This window comes from Atractosteus spatula, chromosome 21, assembly GCF_055471065.1.
Source record: "Atractosteus spatula isolate fAtrSpa1 chromosome 21, fAtrSpa1.hap1, whole genome shotgun sequence".
Lineage (NCBI taxonomy): Eukaryota > Metazoa > Chordata > Actinopteri > Semionotiformes > Lepisosteidae > Atractosteus > Atractosteus spatula.
This window is the reverse complement of record NC_142726.1, coordinates 7,626,207-7,646,364: the sequence shown is the minus strand read 5'-3', so window position 1 is coordinate 7,646,364 and position 20,158 is coordinate 7,626,207. Positions and strand designations below refer to the sequence as shown.

General features: G+C 39.0%; 1 protein-coding gene across 1 annotated transcript in view; it reads left to right on the top strand.

The window, feature by feature from the left end:
- Nucleotides 1-20,158, top strand: part of pmfbp1 (polyamine modulated factor 1 binding protein 1) — a 152,865-nt gene that overhangs the window by 6,776 nt on the left and 125,931 nt on the right. The window contains exons 3-5 of the mRNA XM_088938848.1: nucleotides 3,222-3,350; nucleotides 8,215-8,298; nucleotides 14,520-14,600. Coding sequence (XP_088794974.1) covers nucleotides 3,222-3,350; nucleotides 8,215-8,298; nucleotides 14,520-14,600 — 294 coding nt within the window. The remainder of the gene's footprint in view (nucleotides 1-3,221; nucleotides 3,351-8,214; nucleotides 8,299-14,519; nucleotides 14,601-20,158) is intronic.

Below are 20,158 nucleotides of genomic sequence, written 5' to 3'. Positions count from 1 at the left end.
GTTGTTTGTGCGGTTTCCTAGTATAGTGTGGGATCTGCTGGAAAAGGAAACAATTTCTTAGCTGAGTGATTCCTGCCAAGCTTGGACGCTGACCTTCAGAACTTCACAGCAAGTTAGGAGGAAAGGGGCACCGTTCGAAAATTAAAACTTTCACAAACTCGCATTAACGAAGACTGTTCTGTCTCAGTTGGCATGAATTTTGCTGTCTGGTATTGCCAGCTGAGACGAGAAAAAAAAAAAGCAGAGGAAATGTCTGTGGCGGGTGGTGTTACAGACAGCAAGCGGTGATACTTGATCTGATGTTAATGTGCCGGTGTGTGTGAGTGAGCGAGAAAGATGGGGAGATAATCCTGGCTGCCTGATGAGATTGAGGGCTGGGATTGATTGATCGTCTAATCATAGGAGGAAATGGGCCTGAAAATGAATGGAACTCTGCCCTTGGCTTCTACAGGAGCTTGGGAGGGTGGGTTTGGGGGATGTAGTTGCAAAAGACAAGGCCTTAATGTGCAGAAGACCTGATTTCATTTGTGTCTAATATACAGTTATATGATCCCAGCTAAGTGATCAAATAAAAAAAGGAAGGGGTGGGGGGGAGAAGAGGTGTAAATCAAGCTTTATTGCTTGAATATTACTTTTTCATACCATTCCCAATTGATTCTTGGAAAAGGTGGATGGGGAAAAAAAAATAAATCATGTTGTTTGAATTTAAAGTGCTTTGGCAATTGTGGACAAGCAATGTGATAGCCATTGTTCCCTTTTCATTTGAGTTGCTGAGTTGAAGCTGTTTATTTGTTTCTGTTGTCTGTTTTTGTAATGGCACATAACTGACTAAGTTACTTTTTGATTGCTGTACTTTTATAAACCAAGTGTCTTGGTGTCTTTTTGAAATACTCCAGGCAGAAAACTTTGCTAAACTTTAATCTTCAGACAGAATGTATGCTGCAATGTATGTTTTCTTTCCTTCTGAGTTACACATGGCCTTTATTACTGGCAGTGAATTCTTTAAATCATTTTAGCATTGACTTTATCTGTTCTTGGTGTTAAAACTTGCACATTTGCATGTCATAGGCGGTAGCTTGTCTATTGAGACTTATTTTATGTGAGCGTCACAATTCAGAAATAAACTACTTTAAATATTATAAAACATTGAATCATGTGCTCTGTTGCTTCATTGAATTTGAAGTATTTGGGTATAAAACATTAGCAAATTTAGTTCAGCACCTTAAAATAAGTTTTGAATTCAAATGTCTATATAGGTTTTACTCCTCATCAGAACCACACAGATGTGAGATGTACTGAATGTAGATCTGTGCTTAATTTTAGTCTGTAGGGCTCAAGTTGTTCTCTCCATTTGTAAGATAGCAAAGCATGTGACTACACAAGACATAAATGAACTTGCCATTGGAAATCAGCTCCTGCGTATGCCTAATAAAATCATACTCGTTATTACTACCAGTGATGTAAATTGGGGAACAATTTGCCGTACCAGTATAATTCAGTGCCTGGATGTTTTCTGACAGCCCAGGCCGAAGTTTCTCCCAGCCTGTCTGTCTGGATCAGGGTGCTGGTCATCACAAAGAAGGAGCAAGAAGTGGGAGGCTACAGAGATCAGCCACAGAGAAACATCTTTAGGATGCTCACGGTAGTTTGAAGATCCTTTCTGTTTTTTGTCAGGGGCTTTATTCACTTACTGCTGTAAGACTTGTCATTCAATCATGGATATTCCCAGCATTTTATTCATTCTCTCTCAGCTAAGCTGAGTCATTACAATATCCTGTATAACATCTCATCTTTGCTTAAATGTGTGAGTATTTTTTAAACAAATCTCATTATGGAAACTATTTGTTTATTGTTTTAAGCATGGTGACATATTTGGCATGTCATTGCATGTTTAAGGACGTGGTGGGTTGAATTAATTAATGGACTAAGTAGAGAATGTCAGAGGTCCCTCAAAGTTTAAAAACGATTTTATTGACTATGCAGTCAAAAAGATCTCGGCTTGAAGACGATCTACGCGAGCATCTCTCTTAAAGCTCAGGTGGTTGCTCTTGCGAACGTAGGAGTGGATGTTGGCTGACTCGCCTGGGTGGTCACATCTCCATCGTGAAAGAGAGAAACTCATGATCTGGTTAGCACGTCCTACAGCACTGGTTCTCAATCCCAGGTCCTGGTGACCCACACACCTTCAGGTTATCATCCCATCCCACCTTAAATAGGTAATTGAAGCCTGACTTGATCTAAGACATTGCTTCAATTGAATATTTGCATTTTCTTTCTAGTCACAAGTTTGGGATTTTATTTCATTTACAAAATACAATGGTTCAAACTCCACCATGTTTAAGAGCTAGGAACAAACGGTTCAAATTTGTTTTATTATTATTAAGTCAAGCAAGTGTTTGATGGTGTAACTGGGGGCTCGGCTGGGACAAAAACCCACAGGTGTGCGAGGTCACCAGGACCAGGATTGGGAACCACTGTCCTACAGGCCTGAAGAATGGAGTGCCCACCAAGCCCATGGTTTCCTTAATGGCTCTCAGCTGCTGGGCAGGTTTATGGGGTCTGAGAAGGCTGCTGTCCTGTGGACCCATAATGTTGGGTGTACAGGGATTCCATCTCTGATGTTTGAAGATGAAGGCAACAGAAGATGAGGACATCACAGGCTGTTGCACAGTCTGCCAGTTGGACATTGACACTGCAGGGATCTGGAAGGCTTCTGGCAGTGGTGGCTGTGATGAGAGGTCTTAAATGGCTCATAGGATTTCTGACAAGTCATTCTGTATGCATCTCAGTGATGCTTTTTCATGGTGACTGGTATCATATGATCATGCAGAAGTGCTATTACTTGAGACTTCATCAGTCGGGGTTGTTGACAATGTAATTTCATTGGTGACTGACATGCTTAGATTGTGCTTCTGAATGCTCCAGTGTCCCTACTTTGAAATGAGCTCACTTTGCTCGTGTTTTTTTAATTTTTTTGATAACTTGATTGATTCCCTGAAAATACTGACTTTTATAATACAAACCTCATCTGTAATTCAGGTATCATTTTCATTAAATTTTTCCTGACCTGCAGTACTATCAGTACCAAAGCCTCACCTTTAAATGCATTTAGCACATTTTTAAACCATGGTTTCAGTTGCTTATTTGTGAAAGACCTGCTGCGGATTATACCAATGAATGAAACCTGAACTGTAAGACTCCTCCTCTCTGTCTCCCCCTAGCTGAAGACTGAGGTGCTGCAGTCATTTGTTCAAGACCTGAGTGAACAGAATGAGGTTCTGATCCAAACACTGGATGAGCTGGAGAGCGTCTCTGAGGAACGAGTGAGCAACCTGCACAAAGAGTTGCAGGTGACCAATCGGCGCAATCATCATTTACACAGGGTTTATCAAGAAGCTTTCAAATGTCCAAAGGTGGTTTAAACTGTTGCTTGGGTAACCATTTAAAAGCAGTCTTTATAAGAAACACTTAATGATGTTACTTAGTGTGGAAAATTTGAAGAGCTCTGATAGAGCCTACAGTACAATTAGGGCTTGTTGCCATGTACAAGAATAGGAAGTTTCCTCAAATAAAACAATCCTTTTTCTTTTGATTACTCTGTTAAACTGATGCCTAATCAGGTCTACTTTACATTTACCTACACTAGATACCCAGGCTTCTGGGCTCAGTAGCTCAGCAACATCTCAATTACATCAGTGGGTAGAGAGCAGCCAGATAGTGTGGTTTAGTTTACATCCAGGAGGTGGGCTTGCATTCACAATTAGATATATAAATGGGGTAAAAGGAAATTGGATGCTAGATTTGTAGTAATAAAAAATGCACCTTCAGTCTTTTGTTAATGGGTGTTAGGCATCCGGTTTAGATTGAAGTATTTTTGTATTACATTCCCATCTTAATTTTTTGTGTTCTTATTGCTTTAGTTTCTGGCATTGCACATTAGTGTACTATCGCATTAAGCAGGCGTAAATTGAAACTATGGTCATGATTTTCGAAAATCATTAAAATGCATTCATAATGGTATACAACTCCATAAAAGACACAAGACCATTTAAAGACCATGGTATGGTTGTTCTACCTTATAATGGGAATAACAGTATGGACAACAACATTTAACAAACTTCTTTTCTTCTGCCAAATATCAACATCTGTACCATGAAACTACTTTGTAACGTTTTTTTATTTAAAAAAGTTTAAGGTGATCTGCAGTATTACTCAGCTTATTTTTCTGTTTCTGTCCCTGAGGTTTCACAAACCAGTTAGTGACTGAATGTTCACGCAAAATAATACGTTGACCTTTTATAGACAGTGCAAATTACAAAAGCAATTCTAAAGTTAATATAGCAATATGCTTCACAGACAAAAGACACATTGTTTGCATATTTGGCACTTAAAACTAGTGGAATATGTCCCTAATGTAGAACATATCTTATCTGCCAATGGGTTTAAAATTACAGTGTTACTAATAACGGTATCCAATTGATACCATGTTGTTCACAACTGGGAAGGCATTTTTGTTCAGTTTGGATTCTGTGTCATGGAATAAAATAGACATATATCATTCCTGTCTGTGCTACATTGTAATAAAACCTCTGATCATATTCTTAGTTGCAGTGTGCCAAGTGCAATTTTGTATCGGTAACACCAAAACCCCAACAAGTCTAAAAACCTGGTTCCTTTTTAATGCATCATTAACAAGCTGTAAACAGTTTGTGTGAAGATGTTTATAGATGATTTATATGAATTACTGAGTTCTCAAAGTGTGTTAGTGTTAGACAAACTAGAACCTTAGTAGAAACCCAGTAATCAAAGGTTTTCCAAGTTTGGTTTGTGAGCTGTGGTGAAGTATGGTTTTGGTGCTGGGAGGGACTTGTACCACAACAAAGCTGTGATGAAGACTGAGGCCATCTGCCTTGCAGTCCCCAATTAGAGCAGTTTGGAGTTCCTTTTTTTTCCTTGTGGTTCTCTGCCAGATAAAAGCCAGACTGCTGTGAACACTGCTTTCGACTTTTGGCATCTCTTTACGAGATTGGCTTTAATCTTTTGCCTTTTATATGTCACCCAGAAATGTGTGGAACCTGATATGATAATGATGTGAACCTGTCCAGGGTATTAGAGCTAAGCTGGCTGATTAGGCTGTGCATCGATTAATCTATCACTCACTTCTGACCAGACTGCAGGAAACCACAGGAAAAGCAGCAGTGAAGGACAGGGTTTCAGAATGTAACTCATGTAAGAAAGTTGTGAAAACAACAGAACACAGTGTTGTTGCATAGCTAAGCATTTGACCTAAACATTTTTAAGTGTAATCTTTCATCTCGAGGCCCAAACCAAAATTGAGAACTAAGATGATAATGTCCAGGGGCTGATTTGCTATATACTGTAACAAACAAGATGCTTGAGGTGTGATCTTTTCATAAAGAGATGATGATTGTTATAATAATTTTCCTGTAGAACTATTAAATCATTTATAATTATAATAAAATATTTTTGCTTTAAATTGCAGTCATCGAGTTACTCTCACCACCTTTTTCTCTTTCCGTCTGAAAGGAAAGGATTGAGACCGATATTAAAGATATAGTGGCATCTTAGAAAAAAAATGCAGGTTAAAAAAAGCATTGAAAAATTATTCAGAATTGATACATATCTATTTTTTCTGACCTTTAAAAAATCCAATACTGTAACCTTAAAAATAAAATAAAAAGACAGTCACTTGGTTTCCGGTGAAAGATAAAGCACAGTCTTCTGGTCCAGGCAGTTCCTAGGGATTTAGAGGCACTGTTTCCCCTTTATTGTAAATACCTCTTGGTACAGAAAGAGGGAAGGAGGAAGATTAAACATTCAAATGGCTTTAAAACAAAACCGCTTGATTAGGTTGAACTAAAACTCCTGCTGCTTCAAGTGCAGCTTGCACCTTGCAAAGCACACTTTTTATGGTGGGAAAAACAGACTTATTGGACAACTAGAATTCATTTCACCCTGGAAGGGATTTAAAACAATCTTCCAACCCGTGGCTTTGGTACCCAGAATTTTCTATAGTTATTGAACAAAAAACTGCCTACAATAAGTATTGTGATTTTAATACAGAACCTTACAATCCCTGTAACAATTATGGATTTGTCATCCTATAATTGTATGTGTTATACTGCACTATTTGTTTCCTTCTACAAGGCATTTATGAAGACAGTATATAAGTTGTTTTTGTTCTAGTTGATTAATTATTGAAGTCTAACTTCAAAATGTCAGTGCTTGTGTGCATTTGATGCTACATCAATACATTATATCCATCAAGCGTTATTATAATCTCTGTTAACTGTTTTCAAACGGCATAAAACTGGGCCAAAATAAAGGTACAGACATGTAAAAAAAGTTACATTTAAAAAAAGATAAATATTTCTGAAGTGGCCTTTGTGCTGTAGCGTCATAGATTCTTTATAGGCTGTTAAGAATCAGAAGTTTAAATAATGATGAAAGGGACTGAAAAGCAAGCATAACAGAATTAATGCAGGAAAAGTCGTTTTAGGCCTTATTTACTTAACCTTTAAGCTCCCTTAATCTTTTCTCAACTTTATTTAAGCATGAGCTACACCCTTTTCTATTTCAAACATCTGTTCGCAGCTGCTTCACAGCTGTGCGCTGGGATGGCCTGCAATGGGGTATAAATGGGTAAAAGCTGACTGTAATTGCTTAATTTATTAAAATTAGTTAATCATAAACAGAGACCAACTGGGGGATACTCAATATGTTGAAATAATGTTAACATTAGTCAAGCTTTCCTATTTTTTCTTGAAATTCAGATGTTTTTGCACATAATTAAGGTAATGATTTCCCTACATAATGCAAACACTTTGTCCCGTCTACAAAGTTTGAAATTGAAGTGATGGCAACAAAACGTTTAACAGGTAAGTATTCAGAATGAGTGTTTGTCCATTTTGTCATTTCAACTTTTTAAGCTAAGGCAGCAGCCAGCTAGGAATAGAAAAGTAATGATGAGGAAAATATAAAAGTACTTTCCAAGATAACTTTCCAACCCTTGGATAGAGATAGCTTCATACGAACACATACAGTACACCAATGTTAACAAATATTATGATTGTTTTTTAAAGGTAAATTGTACAGATAGTGGACAAAAATGTAAATAAGGAAGACCATGTATATTGAAAGGGGTGTGGCTTGTGTTAATTATGCAACTAGCATCCCAGTGTGCTATGGAACATGTCTAGTTTTTATATAGATCACCTATACAGGAGCTATACAGGGGCTTCAGTGTTTAGGACAGCTGATGTCCCGAACAACAATGTTAAGGTGATGATATGAGCAAGGACTTTTGAGGGAAGGACCCCAACAACCAAGGAAAACAGTAGGCAGGAGGATCATACTATCATTCATTTGAAGTGAAAGGCAAAAAAGAGGGGAGTCACTGCAGACCAAAAAAAAAAAGACTGAAAATTTCAACCTGGGGTATGGCTAGCCAGCTTAAACAAAAGCAATATGCCACGAACGGAGCGGGATACTGTAGTCTGTTTGCAGTGCAACACACCAACTACTTATCACACCTGGCAGTGTATGTTTCCGAATCCAGTGGTGCAAAAAGCACAGGCTGTCAAGTAGTGCAGAAATGGGTTGTGGTAAATGCGCAGTATCCAAGAACTCTACAGCCCTATGTACTTGGTTTCAACAGTGAACTTTTCTGATGGTTCAGACAAGGTTGATGCTAATAACTGGTGATGATCGTCTGCATGACCATCTTCACCCCATACTGTATTACTTTCCTGCTAGGATGGGTGTCTTTCAGGACAGTGCCTCCATCTGTTGTGCGCATTTGGTTTGATGAACCTAATACTGATGTTATCCTTAAGACATAGCCACCATCAGATCACCAGATCTGAATACAATGGAGCATTTATGGGATATTTATCGGATATTGTGGAATGACATTTTCCATCTTCATCAACCAGTCGTGAGTTGATCGATTCTCTGGGGTCAAGAAGAATGGTGCTGCATCCCTACTGAAATATTCCAGGTACTGGTATACTCCATGTTCTAGTACATACAGGCTGTAATGTTGCCTGTGGTGAGTGGAGTGGTGTCTCCCTGTGTTGAGACTTTGGTGTTCTCATTTTATGTCCACTACATGTACACTGTGATTGGAATACACTCATATTGCTAAATGAGCTGTAGTTCTGTTCAAAAACCATTTTCTCTTGATTTTAACAGGACTGTGTCTCAAGATTGAAAGATGGAGAGGAGGAAAACCGTGTTCTGCGCATGACAAAGGACAATATGGAGCAGGAGATCTCGGTGAGTTGTGGCCCAGAATTTTGCATCTGTGTTCTTGGTTATGTTAGGAATGAAGATTAAAAATGTGAAATGTCAGGGGATGGGGGATGTTTTAAGATGTCAAAAACAATGTTTAACACTGTTTTTTCAGAAAACACTTTATTTCAGAAAAGGTTTGGAAGACCCTGTGATCAAATGCAGGATATAAGTTCATCAAAACTCACAACGTGACAATGTGGATGGGTAGTCTCTCTGAGTGGTGAGAATGATTAGAGTCCTGCAAGCACTGGCGTAATTCCACAACGGCATGATCTAGCCTCATTTTCAGCCCAGCACTGATCACTGTGTGCTTCAGGGAAAAGAAGCTGTCAGTCATTTTCATCAGCAGCCAGTGATTCCCTTTCAAAGCTGCTGATCGTGTAGACGATGGACACTACTGCAGGACAGCCCTCCTTCAGGAAGGCCCTTCTCCTTCTAAATGCCATTAACCCACTTTAAGCTCAGAGAGACGGTAATTGTAGCTGATTGTGGTGGCATTTCCTTCCTGCACTTCAGTTGGGTCGATCTGAAGGCTCTTTACCCTTTATCTAGACTGCTTTACCTTGTTTTTGTTTCTGAAGGAGCAGAAAAACGACTTACTTTTAATTCACAACAGCTCAACGCACGCATATCTTTGTAATAGAATTCCTGTATGCAAAACTGTTTCAATTTCCATCCATCCCTTTTCTAAACCACTTAATCTAATACAGGGTGGAGGAATAGCTGGAGCCTAATCTGGTAAGCAACGGAGCTAAGGTGGGATACACCCTGGATGGGATGCCACTCCATCGCAGGCCACACACAGGAACACACACTCACACTAGGGCCAATTTCTGCAGAAGCTCATTAACCTACCAATTTGTTTTGGACAGTGGGAGGAAACCGGAGCACCTGGAGGAAACCCACGCATTTGTGGGGAGAACATGCAAACCTCAAGCAGACAGCACACCCGGAATTAAACCGCGGGCCCCAGTACTGCCAGGCAGCAATGCCAGCCACTGCGCCATAGTGCTGCCCAATTATACAATTTAATAAATAAAACGATGAGAGCTCTTGCAACTTGTACCATTGAGTTTTACTTAAAGTGACCTGGAAAGTACTTGAGCTACATTTCACAACAAAGAGGAAATAGATCTCTGAAGCACTATTAATTATAATGTACTGTGCTGCACTCTTCTGTATGGATTTCAGAAGCAATAAAAACTACTTTTTAGTTGCCGATATCTTACTTATCTGTCTTGAAGTCTTAAACAATGCCTTCCATTTATAGTAGACTCTATGGGAAAGATCCCTTTTTGCCTTTATTATAGAACTGAAGCCTATAATAAAACTGGACTTCACGGCACTGAAGTGCCACTGTTGAATTCGCAGTATAAATGTTTTCAAGCTTTGTAGTGTGGTGACTTGCACAGACAGATACTGTAGTTACCTGATAGATATGAAAAGGTTATTTTTCTTCATCCTGTTTTGAAATCTCAGCGTAAGGATGCATATTGTTGTTGGTAATGCTGTTAGAAAGTGGGGTTGTGGAGGTTTGTGTGCTTTACATGCCCAGCTCTCTGCTGCAGACACTGTTGAATAAACAGATTCACTTTACCTCAGTGCTTGTGCAACATCTAAGTGCATTGCCTAATCATATTCAGAATAATTAAATCTTGTGAGGTGTCTCTGCAGGCATTGTTTATGGATCTCAACACACTGGTCCATGTCACTCCTAGACTTGAAGTCCCTCCTAGATCTTATGCACCAGCCCATTCCTACCTACTGCTTGTCACATGGCTTTCCTCCTTTTCAATTCAAGAGCCATTATTTCAAAGAACAATTATCTGTCCTGAACCTCGAAGCTGGCTTTTGCAACTTAATACAGAGAAATGGCTGCACCCCCCCCCAAACAGACGCACACACGTCCTCCTCCCTTCCCACTATCTTCCCTGCACTCTTTTTCTCTGCAAACTGTAAGCTGATATTCTCCTTTGAAAAGGTAATGATGCTGGCGAGGTGAGATTATGTATGTGTGGCGCACAGCGTAATAGCCTCCGTTTTTATTGCTTGCCGCATACTAATCCTATAACTGAGGGAATGAAATGACCCCTGCAGGGAGTGCGTGGGAGTTGCAGACCCACATTAAAGCACAGCCATTAAAAATGATCAAAGAAATTATTACATATTGTACTACTGCCACACAACACGGGTCTCAGTAGCTATATCTTACTACACACATGTGCCAATTAATATTCCTCTATGATGCATATTGTCAAAAAGATGCACTGTTGACATCTCCGTCGTATGGTCTGTCTTGATCTGACTTTGCATAGCCCTTAAAAAGCTCTGGTGTTGCAAGCAGGGCCGATTGTACACAAAGATTGACATTTTTATATTTTCTGGTAAGATCTATAGTAAATTTGCTCTGTTTTTGTTACATTTCTGCTCTGTGCATTCTTAGTTTGTGCTGACAGTCTTAAATCTTCACATGTATCTGATTTTGTTCTAATTTATCATATTTTGCATGCAGATGCTTTGAGTCATTTAGAGGACAAACATGTCTGTACACAGTCTGTGTTTCTTAGGTACTGCCACCGGCTACTTCAGGTTCTGCACATACATTTTGCCAATTTGCAGACGAGATGAACGTCCTATCAACAGCATTGTGCATTGAAAGATGACATTTTGCAGCACAGTGGTTGACTCTTATGTATTCACTAGCTTGGCTGAAATATTGTGATAAATGCTATTTCATTTCCTGAATAGTACAAAATAATGCCCTTTTATTAAATAGACTATACGAAACAGTAAGTGCTTTCTAATGCACAAGAGAAACCAATGTATGTAGAAAATGGATAGCGAGTATGTCATTATTGCTGGTGTGGAGTAATCCCGAAAAATAACCTATGGAAGAATTATGGAAGAAATTGCTATGATTTATTTTATACTAGTGCTAGGTTTCATGGTCATGGGACCTTTTCTGGTGGATCCATTTTCACTGCTTTTACATGTCAGTTGTGGCGAGTTCTCCTACATTAGATAGTGTCTACTTGTGATGTATGATGTATGCATAGAAAGGCAATCGGATGTTTATTCATGACTTTCTAAGCAGCGCCTTTGCTTAAGCTGTCTGTTTTCCTTTTAAGGAACAAAACTACTTGAGACTAAGTTTCCTACTTCAAGATACAGGCCGTGTTATTTTGCATTTCATAGTTTTTCCAGACTCTTATCTTTAATTCTTATTGGGTTTTTTTGCTGTTTGAATGAATAAGACGCCCTATAAATTCAATTAAATACTTTTTGTCCTCTCTCTTCTCTGGTTTTTAAAGAAACTACATGTATGTGGTTTCAACCCTTGTATTGAAGAAGAGCGACAGGAGGGCGATCTATTCATACAGCAGACAGCAGTGATAGCACTTTGTAGACTGAACTCATCAGGAGCTCAACACCTGAGCAAGCCAGGGCTTAGTAGCTGTGTTAATGCTGGACCACAATTTTGTAAACCAGTTCCACCAACCAATGCTGCACTGTTGGACATGCTGTCCTTCAAACAGGCAGTTAACTGGTGTTCTGACAGCCTGGCACTTATGACACTCATGACCATATTCATAAGAGGTTGACCCTAATGCCCTAGCTACTGTAAGCTCCATCTGGAGCTTGCACAGTCCTCCCTTCATTCAATTTTTGGAGTAAACTCTTTCTCCACATGGACAGCTGTGTCGTGGGGCTGCTTGAAAATGACTTTCCCCCATGTGGATGCTCTTCTTCACTGGTGGATGAGTGGCTCCCCTCCTGCTGTATATGTGAAGCACTATGGGGAGAAAAGTGCTATACAGATGCAAGCAATTTTTTGTGCCTTGTTATTATGCCTTGCAAAAGAATGTCCATCACTCTCTTGCAGGGGAAGGGCTGTGTGCTGATTGAACCTCTTTGTCCGATGAGTAACAGTGATTGTTAAAACTCTGTCCTAACTCTTTTCTGTTTTGCACAATACTCCATCTATGACCTAAAATCGCAGATAAAATAAGCATAATTTGAAAGTAAAAATTGCACTATTTGTCTTGTAAATGGCTTTTTAATGGTAACAAAATCCTGTTCATCAATCATATGAACACAAGTCTATTTAATTCTCTTATAAGACTCCTCCTTTAACAGAGTAGTGTCCATTAGTGATTATGATAAAACAAGTAGGACATCATTTCATTAGCTCCTTTAATATGATATGCCCGTTGCATGAAATGTAAAAGTGCAGGTATGTTTTGGAAGCCCAAATGAACGGTAAACTCTGACCACACTGGAAAGAATGTGGTCAGCAGTGTTTCTGATAGCCAGGATGCTGCCTGTCTTCCAGGTGTGGTTCCTGCAGTCTGTTTGTCTTTGAAGTTAAAGACAAACAGTCCTTTAACCCAATACAAATATCCAGGAATACTTGAGGAAGATCCCACACAAAACATGTACTGTACAACAATACTTCGCTTTTGGAGGAAGTTGCAAAATGAAATACTGTTTGTGCCATATTCACACGTCTGTTTTTATCCTTTAACACATTATATTTTCTAATGAATTCAGAGACCTTAATCGTCCTCTACACCTCTTGCAGACAACTAAGTGGTACATTGGCGCATGAGCTTAAGAAATCGGTGCCTTTGTACTTGACATATGTAATACTGTACTAATCAGCACAGGAAGGGATGTGAATACACTGTGCTGAAAATATTTTAAACAGATATGATAAGTAATGCAAATTTTGTGACGGTCTCAAATGCTACAGCAAGAAGGAACGGGAGCTGGCGTAACCAAGTGATTGTTGTGCTGTCAAATTGATTTACATGGAAAAGGCAGTCTAATTGCAACACTTAGCTGCTCCATCCTGATAATTCCAAGCAGGGTTACTGAAGGACACAAATGCAGTCTTATTAATGTGAAGGATTTCCAAGGCTTTTGGAAGTGGTGGCTGTTTTTGTTGCTCAAATGTGAAGAATTCATAACCACACAATTTTCTAGTGCCTCTGGGGACCTATCAAACATCATGAGTATCTCAGCCCCTTTCCTAAACATTCACTGTTTAAAAGTTTAACATCTAGATATTATTTATGTTTTTTCATAACATACTGAAAGAATAGGAAAGGAAGTGTTGATGGGGGGGGACGCAGCCAGCGGCAAACCTTCTTTTTTCTTTAATAATAAATGATGGATGTTTCAAATTAGAAAACAGTGCTGAGAAAATCCAATTTGGTCCTGAGCTTTGGAGGAGAGAATAAAAAAGGAGAATTCTGTATTAAAGCCTTTTGCTTTAATGTGCACACAGGGGCTGAAGTATATGATTTAATGCATGTCGTGAAATGGCTGCTATTATGTACTATTAACAAATCAACCTGGTTTTGCCCGAAAGTGAATCTTTACTGCTCAGGAAGCAGTGGGTGGCCTTTCTTCACTGACGATTGATTTATAGTCCCTGCTCATAATCACATCAGGGTGAAATGAGTGGAAGATGTGATTTTTCTGTGTGTGTATCAGGGTGGTGGGGGGGGGGGGTGTCCGTAAATTTTCATTTTTCCTGCGGAATAATTTTCTCCTATCTTTCTATTGCCCTCTGCCATTTTTCCCCACTTTTCTTTATTTTTACTTGAGCCTTTCTACACATTCCTCTACACCCTGATTTTTTTCTCCAGCTTTTAATCCTTTTCTTTTTTTCTCCCCGCTTGCCTGTCCAACTTGCTCTCTCTCTACTTTAACCTTCCTTTATTGCCTTGGTTCCTATGTAGAAGAGTTACATAATGTTTTCCCAGTTCTTGTCATTCCATGTTGCTGCTGGATTTCAGCTCTTTTTAATGAAGCTAACATGGCCATAGCTTTGCCACAGAAAGCATGTGCCAAGAGGAAGTCTGCATTTTCACTTTCATCATGGAGTGGGCCAAGGACTTTCAGTAATATCCCTGTGCACCACATTAAAAAATAAAAGGGAAACAGTCATTCCTTTTTAATGAACCATTTCCTTGGAGGGGGAATACAGAATGTAAAACAATAAAGGAAAAAAAGGGATTACCAGTAAAATGCATGTTTCCTCTTTTTTTATTGATATGTTAGTATTATAATGGCTTTTTACTTTGGAAATAAGCAAATAATGCACAGATGTGTTAGAATGAACTCTTCTGGTTAATTATTTAATCTCATATTGAATGACAATCATCTTTGGTTCTGTCTTTTTTCCCCCCCCAAAGGATCTTCGGTCAAGACTGAGCTCCACAGAGGAGCAGATGCTGCTGGTGAAATCCGGTGGAACCATGCGCCACAGCAGTAGTGTGAGTGTCCAGTTTGCTTCTACATGCTCACAGACACATACATTGTTTGAGAGGAGGAATATATATAATATATTATATATATATAATATATAAAGTTCTATTTTTGTTTTTTTGTTAAAATGAAGCATTCCCGAGAATATTGGGTTGTATTTTTATAGATATGCTAATTGCATATCAAAATCCTCAATAACAATAAAACAGCTACAGTATATACTTGCTTACATTAAATTGTCTGGGTTATTTATTGCTAGTTTAACTCTACTGTACTTTGTGCTACCTGCTGGAACTCCCCAACTGGGATGCACCACTGGCAGAGTGCCTCCAGGGGTAGAGTCTGGATTAGCCAGGACTCTTGATTGTCGGAGAACTGGACACTTCTCCGACAACCTGGGCATCTACAGGCTTGCAGCAATGTCACTGCAATGACAGCTCCAGTTTTTGCTAACCCTCCTGTATGTCACTATGGAGCTTGCAGCCTGTAGAAAATTGAATGGCTCGATAGGTAGGTGTCTAGGGGGCATAACCACCAACAGAGCGTTGGTGTACTTTAAGCATTATTTTTATTATTATTTTTTATCATTTTGCTGTTAAAACAGGGGTGAATGAATTTGTTTGTGTTTGGGAGTTTGCTGTAGGATTATACATACAGTGCTACCGAACTACTCTTGAAGTCAGACTAGTTAGTTACGTTGTATAGGTTGAATCATGATTAGCAGTCAGATAAGTTTGTAGTCACCTTATCTGACTGTTAATCATGATTCAATTAATTTGTCTTTTAATGACCTGTCAAGATGAAATCGGCATCATGAGTGGCACCTGTTTGGGGGAAAAAGTATGACTGCTGACCAAGAGCGAATTTGACAAGAGATGCATATTTTAAACATAAATTTGTAATTCGGTAAACTAGCTTTATGGAAAAAGAAATTACAACCCCCAATATCTGCAATTAATTTGACCTCTGATGGTAACAGAAAGCATTTTTCCAAAGAGCTTAATGATGATGAGGAAGCCAGCACTGGGTCAAAATCTAAGAAAGGCCGGGCATTTCAGCCAAGGTCGAAAACAACATTCAGGTGACTCATCCTTAATTTAAGATGCAAAAGGTAGGTTTAATAAAGTTTTCTACCAAGGCTGCGTTTATGGAGAATGGATTTGACGGATGGCATCACGCGATAAAAAGGTTTTGAGAGCATGAACAATCTGACTGTCACCTTCTAGCAAAATAATGAACATACAAGATGTGTTTGCAATGATAAGTTCTGCCAAGAAAAATGAGTTGTAGTTCAGCGCTCCATTTTCATGGAGATTTTGTTGCACTAGATGCTGAAGATGCCATAAATATTTTCATTAGCAGGCCTTCAATGTGAAGGAACACTACTTCAGAACAATATGAAGGCTTCATTAATGGTAAGAAAGGCTTTACCATCAATGAGCGTAATTGGAGGGCAGGGAAATACATTGTTAAGGTGAATACATTTTAAGATGAGCATCCCTGATCATTTTCAAAGGTTGTATGAGCTCATCTTCCTTGTCCCCAAGCAATACAGGACATGCTGTTGTAAGCACCTTCTTAGCTCCGTAGGTCAGATTCTCTCAATCTCAAGCTGAAGGATTGCTGAGGCGAAAAGAAACAACTGGGAATTTGAAATCGGATGGGTACGAAATGGGGGGGGAAATTCAAAACATGTTGTCAGAAAAGTTCACTGTGCACAATGTTACTTTACCCCAACCGTTACGATTGTGTGGTACTGAGGGACTAGGTGGTGGCGATTAGCAAGACTGTGGCAACCCCTCACTTAAAGATTCAGCACTCCCCTTGATAATAGGACACGCAGTAACACTGCTAAGCAATCAAAATACAAGCACCAATGAGATCTAAACAGTCCCTTTAAAGTAAAGGCACATGATAGATTGCTGAACTGTTCTGGGCTGATCAGCTGTTTAGAACTAATAAATTTACAAGTGAATTTTAACATTTCATATATAAAATATAGGCTGTGACCATACTGTATGTCCTGGTTCTCTCTCTCACCCTTCTTGGTATGTTGTTGTTTTTTTTAGAATGAGAATGATTCTTACAGAACTAGCTTTTTTGGCAAATTTCTATGATCTGATATAAGGATTACTATTCCCAGCTTGTATACGGACCTGAACAATGATTTCTCTTCACTTTTGAAATAATGATTTTGTGTGGCCCTTCAATAACACCACCCTGTAGTAAGTACAGTATTTTGTACGTTTTCCTCTGGTAAAATTAGCCTTGAAACTATGCCTCTTATTTTTTGCTATTAGGTTCTGGCACTTTTAATTGGGGATTTCTGACCAAGCAGAATTGCACTGTCTCCTTCGGATCCTTTGGTTTCCACCTGTGCATTGCCTTCTTGTGTTTGAGATGACCAGTCCTGAATATTTTGAGAGAAGTTAACCTTCTTGGTCGATTTGGGTCATTGCCATGTATAGCCAGTTTTCAGCCAAGCTTGAGCTTCTCGGCAGAGGGAACCAGGCATTTGGCTAAAAAAAACCTTGGTGACTATTGAAGTTCATAATTCCACCTGTCTTAATAAGGATTCCAGAATATATCAGTTAAATAACCCTAGAATATAATGGAATCCCTGCTGTATTTCCAAAGAGGCGTTCATATTTTCTCAATATAATGCCGGTAAGCTCTATTTTTTTTCCATCTGATCATAAGACATGGTTCCAGTTGTCATTTCAGAAATAGTTTGACAATTTCATGTTGTTTCTGCCTTGTAATCCACTCATGAAAGCCACATTCATGTAGGCAGTATTGAAGGGTAGTTTTTAACACTGCATTCTGAGAGTACCAGTATGTGTTGGAATGGTAACCTTCAGCTGTTGTCTATGAATGTAGAGTTGTCTCCTGAACCACTTGTCTCACAATAAGTGGTGGCAAGATACACTGATGTCTTCTTCCTGGCAGGGTTACTAATGCCGGTAGCCTTAAATTTCCTTATAACAATCTGCAGTGGAAAGTGGAAGATTCAACCTTTTGTGGATTTTCTGTAACAGTTCTAACCTGTGTAGGTTAATGATTTGCCTGCAGTCTTCAGTAGGCTCTCTGATCTCAAACATAATGATAACATGCCTTCAGTGAGCTGCTTCTGATTTTGCTCTTTGCAATGTTTTTACGATTACAATGTATAGCATTTTTAGAATTGTTTTAATCAGCAAGAATTATGCATTCCACACTTCATTGTTAGTTTTTTTTCCTATTTCATCTTTTTTTTTTATTAATACCTACTTCAGATGTATGAATAAATCTGGAGGGCACTGGCCTTGGCTGTATATTAACTGATTATTTCAAAGGTGGCTCTTGGCATACATTAACAGAAGTTCTTTTTTATGAATATTTGAAATGAAAAAAGTTTTCTAATAAAGGGTGTTTCACAGAAATATAACATTTACATCACATTGTAGGGGTTTTTGTTCTTTATCCTAAAGTCAGTAGAAAAAGTAATTAAATGTTAATCAAAATATATCGCAATAATTCCATGATTTAAAGATTATGATAAATGTTTGAGGTCTGCCTTAATGCAAGTCAAAATGGAGGGATCCTTATTACTAGTCGGAAGCAAGAAGGGTTAGATATCAATTTGAACTTGACATGAATATCTCTCGCAAACACACGAGCGTTACTTCAGAAGGACTGATGAAAGCTGTTTTTCCAGATAAATCCTTTCCGGCATCCCTCATCTTTACAGAAGGCCACAGAAAAACAACTACCCCGTCAGTTGTATAAATATTAAATACTTGCAATTTCTAAACTAACACTAGACTCTGAAGATTTGAAAAGAGGAAATGGAAGCTGTTGAGGGCTTGGAAATATGGGAGAGTTAGCCCTGAGCTGAAGAGTGGTGAAAGAGCGTAAAACGTGTTGGGTAGCGAGGGGTTCAGTTGGCGTTGCTGAGCGCGTGTAGCAATCACCTGCAGGGAACACAGTTCAGTCCCTGCGGGACACAATGAGAGTGCCGTCATGGGCTCAGGCATTGACTGAACACAGGCACACTTCTCACAGGCTAGGGAAGATCTGAGATTTCCTCTTTCACGTAAGCAGTGCTCCGGTTCATTCCTGGCCGGCAGTGTTATCTAGTAGAGTACGAAAAATGTCCCTTTACACTCTTCACAAGTCTTATAGCATGTATTCATGTGCAAAGTCAAAAATGGGGAAAGGCAAACAATCCAGGAAAGTTTTAAAACTTCTTTTCAAGACTAGTAGTCAGATTTCCATAGGGAAATTTCTAAAGTTTCAGTGATCCTTTCTTAAAATGCGCAATAGGCTATAAGTGGTTATGAACTAAACATACTGTCTAATAGAAATGTGTGAATGGCATCTGTTTCATTCTGGTGCAATTTTAACTACTCAGCTACTCATGGGTGATAAGCCACTGAGGTACTTCTGTGGTGTAATATGGTTACCTAGCAGTTTTCTTTTCATTCAAGGTGACTGCGTTTCTGATTCACAACTTCAAACATTCAATCATAAAACCTGTTGAAGAGTAAAAGTGATTAACATTTTATGTTGCATCTCCTTCGGCGTTAATGCTTTCTATTGAGTCACACTCATCCTGCTGCTGTGGGTTTAATACTTAATAATAACACTATAGTGCTGTATAGTGAAGAGACCTGCTGAATGTGTACTAAAGAACTGCTCTTTTTAGCTTTCCTGTATCTAGCCGAGTTGTTATGCTATACAGTCAAGTAGAGGTAGAGTTCTTTTATGGTGTCAGAGGCATGTTATTTATACTATAGCTGCATGTCTCTGAAAAAAACAGGTATTAGATGGTTCAGCTGCAGTTCTTTCAAGTGCTCTCTTCTTCAGCTCCACAATCATGAATACCTTTCCTACGGAACCACAGTTATGACTATGGCTTCAGATGCAGATTCTCCTACTAATAATTTCTCCTCATCTGGTTTAAAGGCTCATTATCATGTTGTGCAGGTGATTGACAGTTGACCTTCATGCAGGTTTATAAAAAGCCAGTGAGACACTGCAAGTCACCACGATTGCCAGGCAACAGTGTGTTAATACCAATCTGATAGAATTACCAGGCACCAATTAATCTGAAGTACCATTCTGGGCAGCATTTAAAGCTATAGTGTTACATATCGCTCCAGGTATTGAGGGTGATCTAACAGCGTTTTTTTCCATGCTTACTCTACCCATAAAAGGTTACAAGGGAAAACATGAAAGCTTTTCAAATACTCAGATTTGATTACAAAGCTTGGCTGAGTCTGTCTGCTTCCTCGTTTATACATCTAATAAAGAACGCTGCACATTTTCTTGATTGCAGTTAGGTTTTGGAGTTTAAAAAACACGTGCCTGTGAGAAAACAGTGTACCCAATGCATGTGAATTTGTGCACTACAAATCTCGAAACTTAACATCCTGTCTTTCAAAAAGACCTTGGCGTGATTGCTTTTACATGGCCCATCCTCCCAGCATTAGAACTCGGTTTAAGCATACATTCATTTTTTTCGAAACCTCTTTTTCCAGTACAGGGCCACAGGGGACGCTGGAGCCTACCCCAGCAAGCAGCG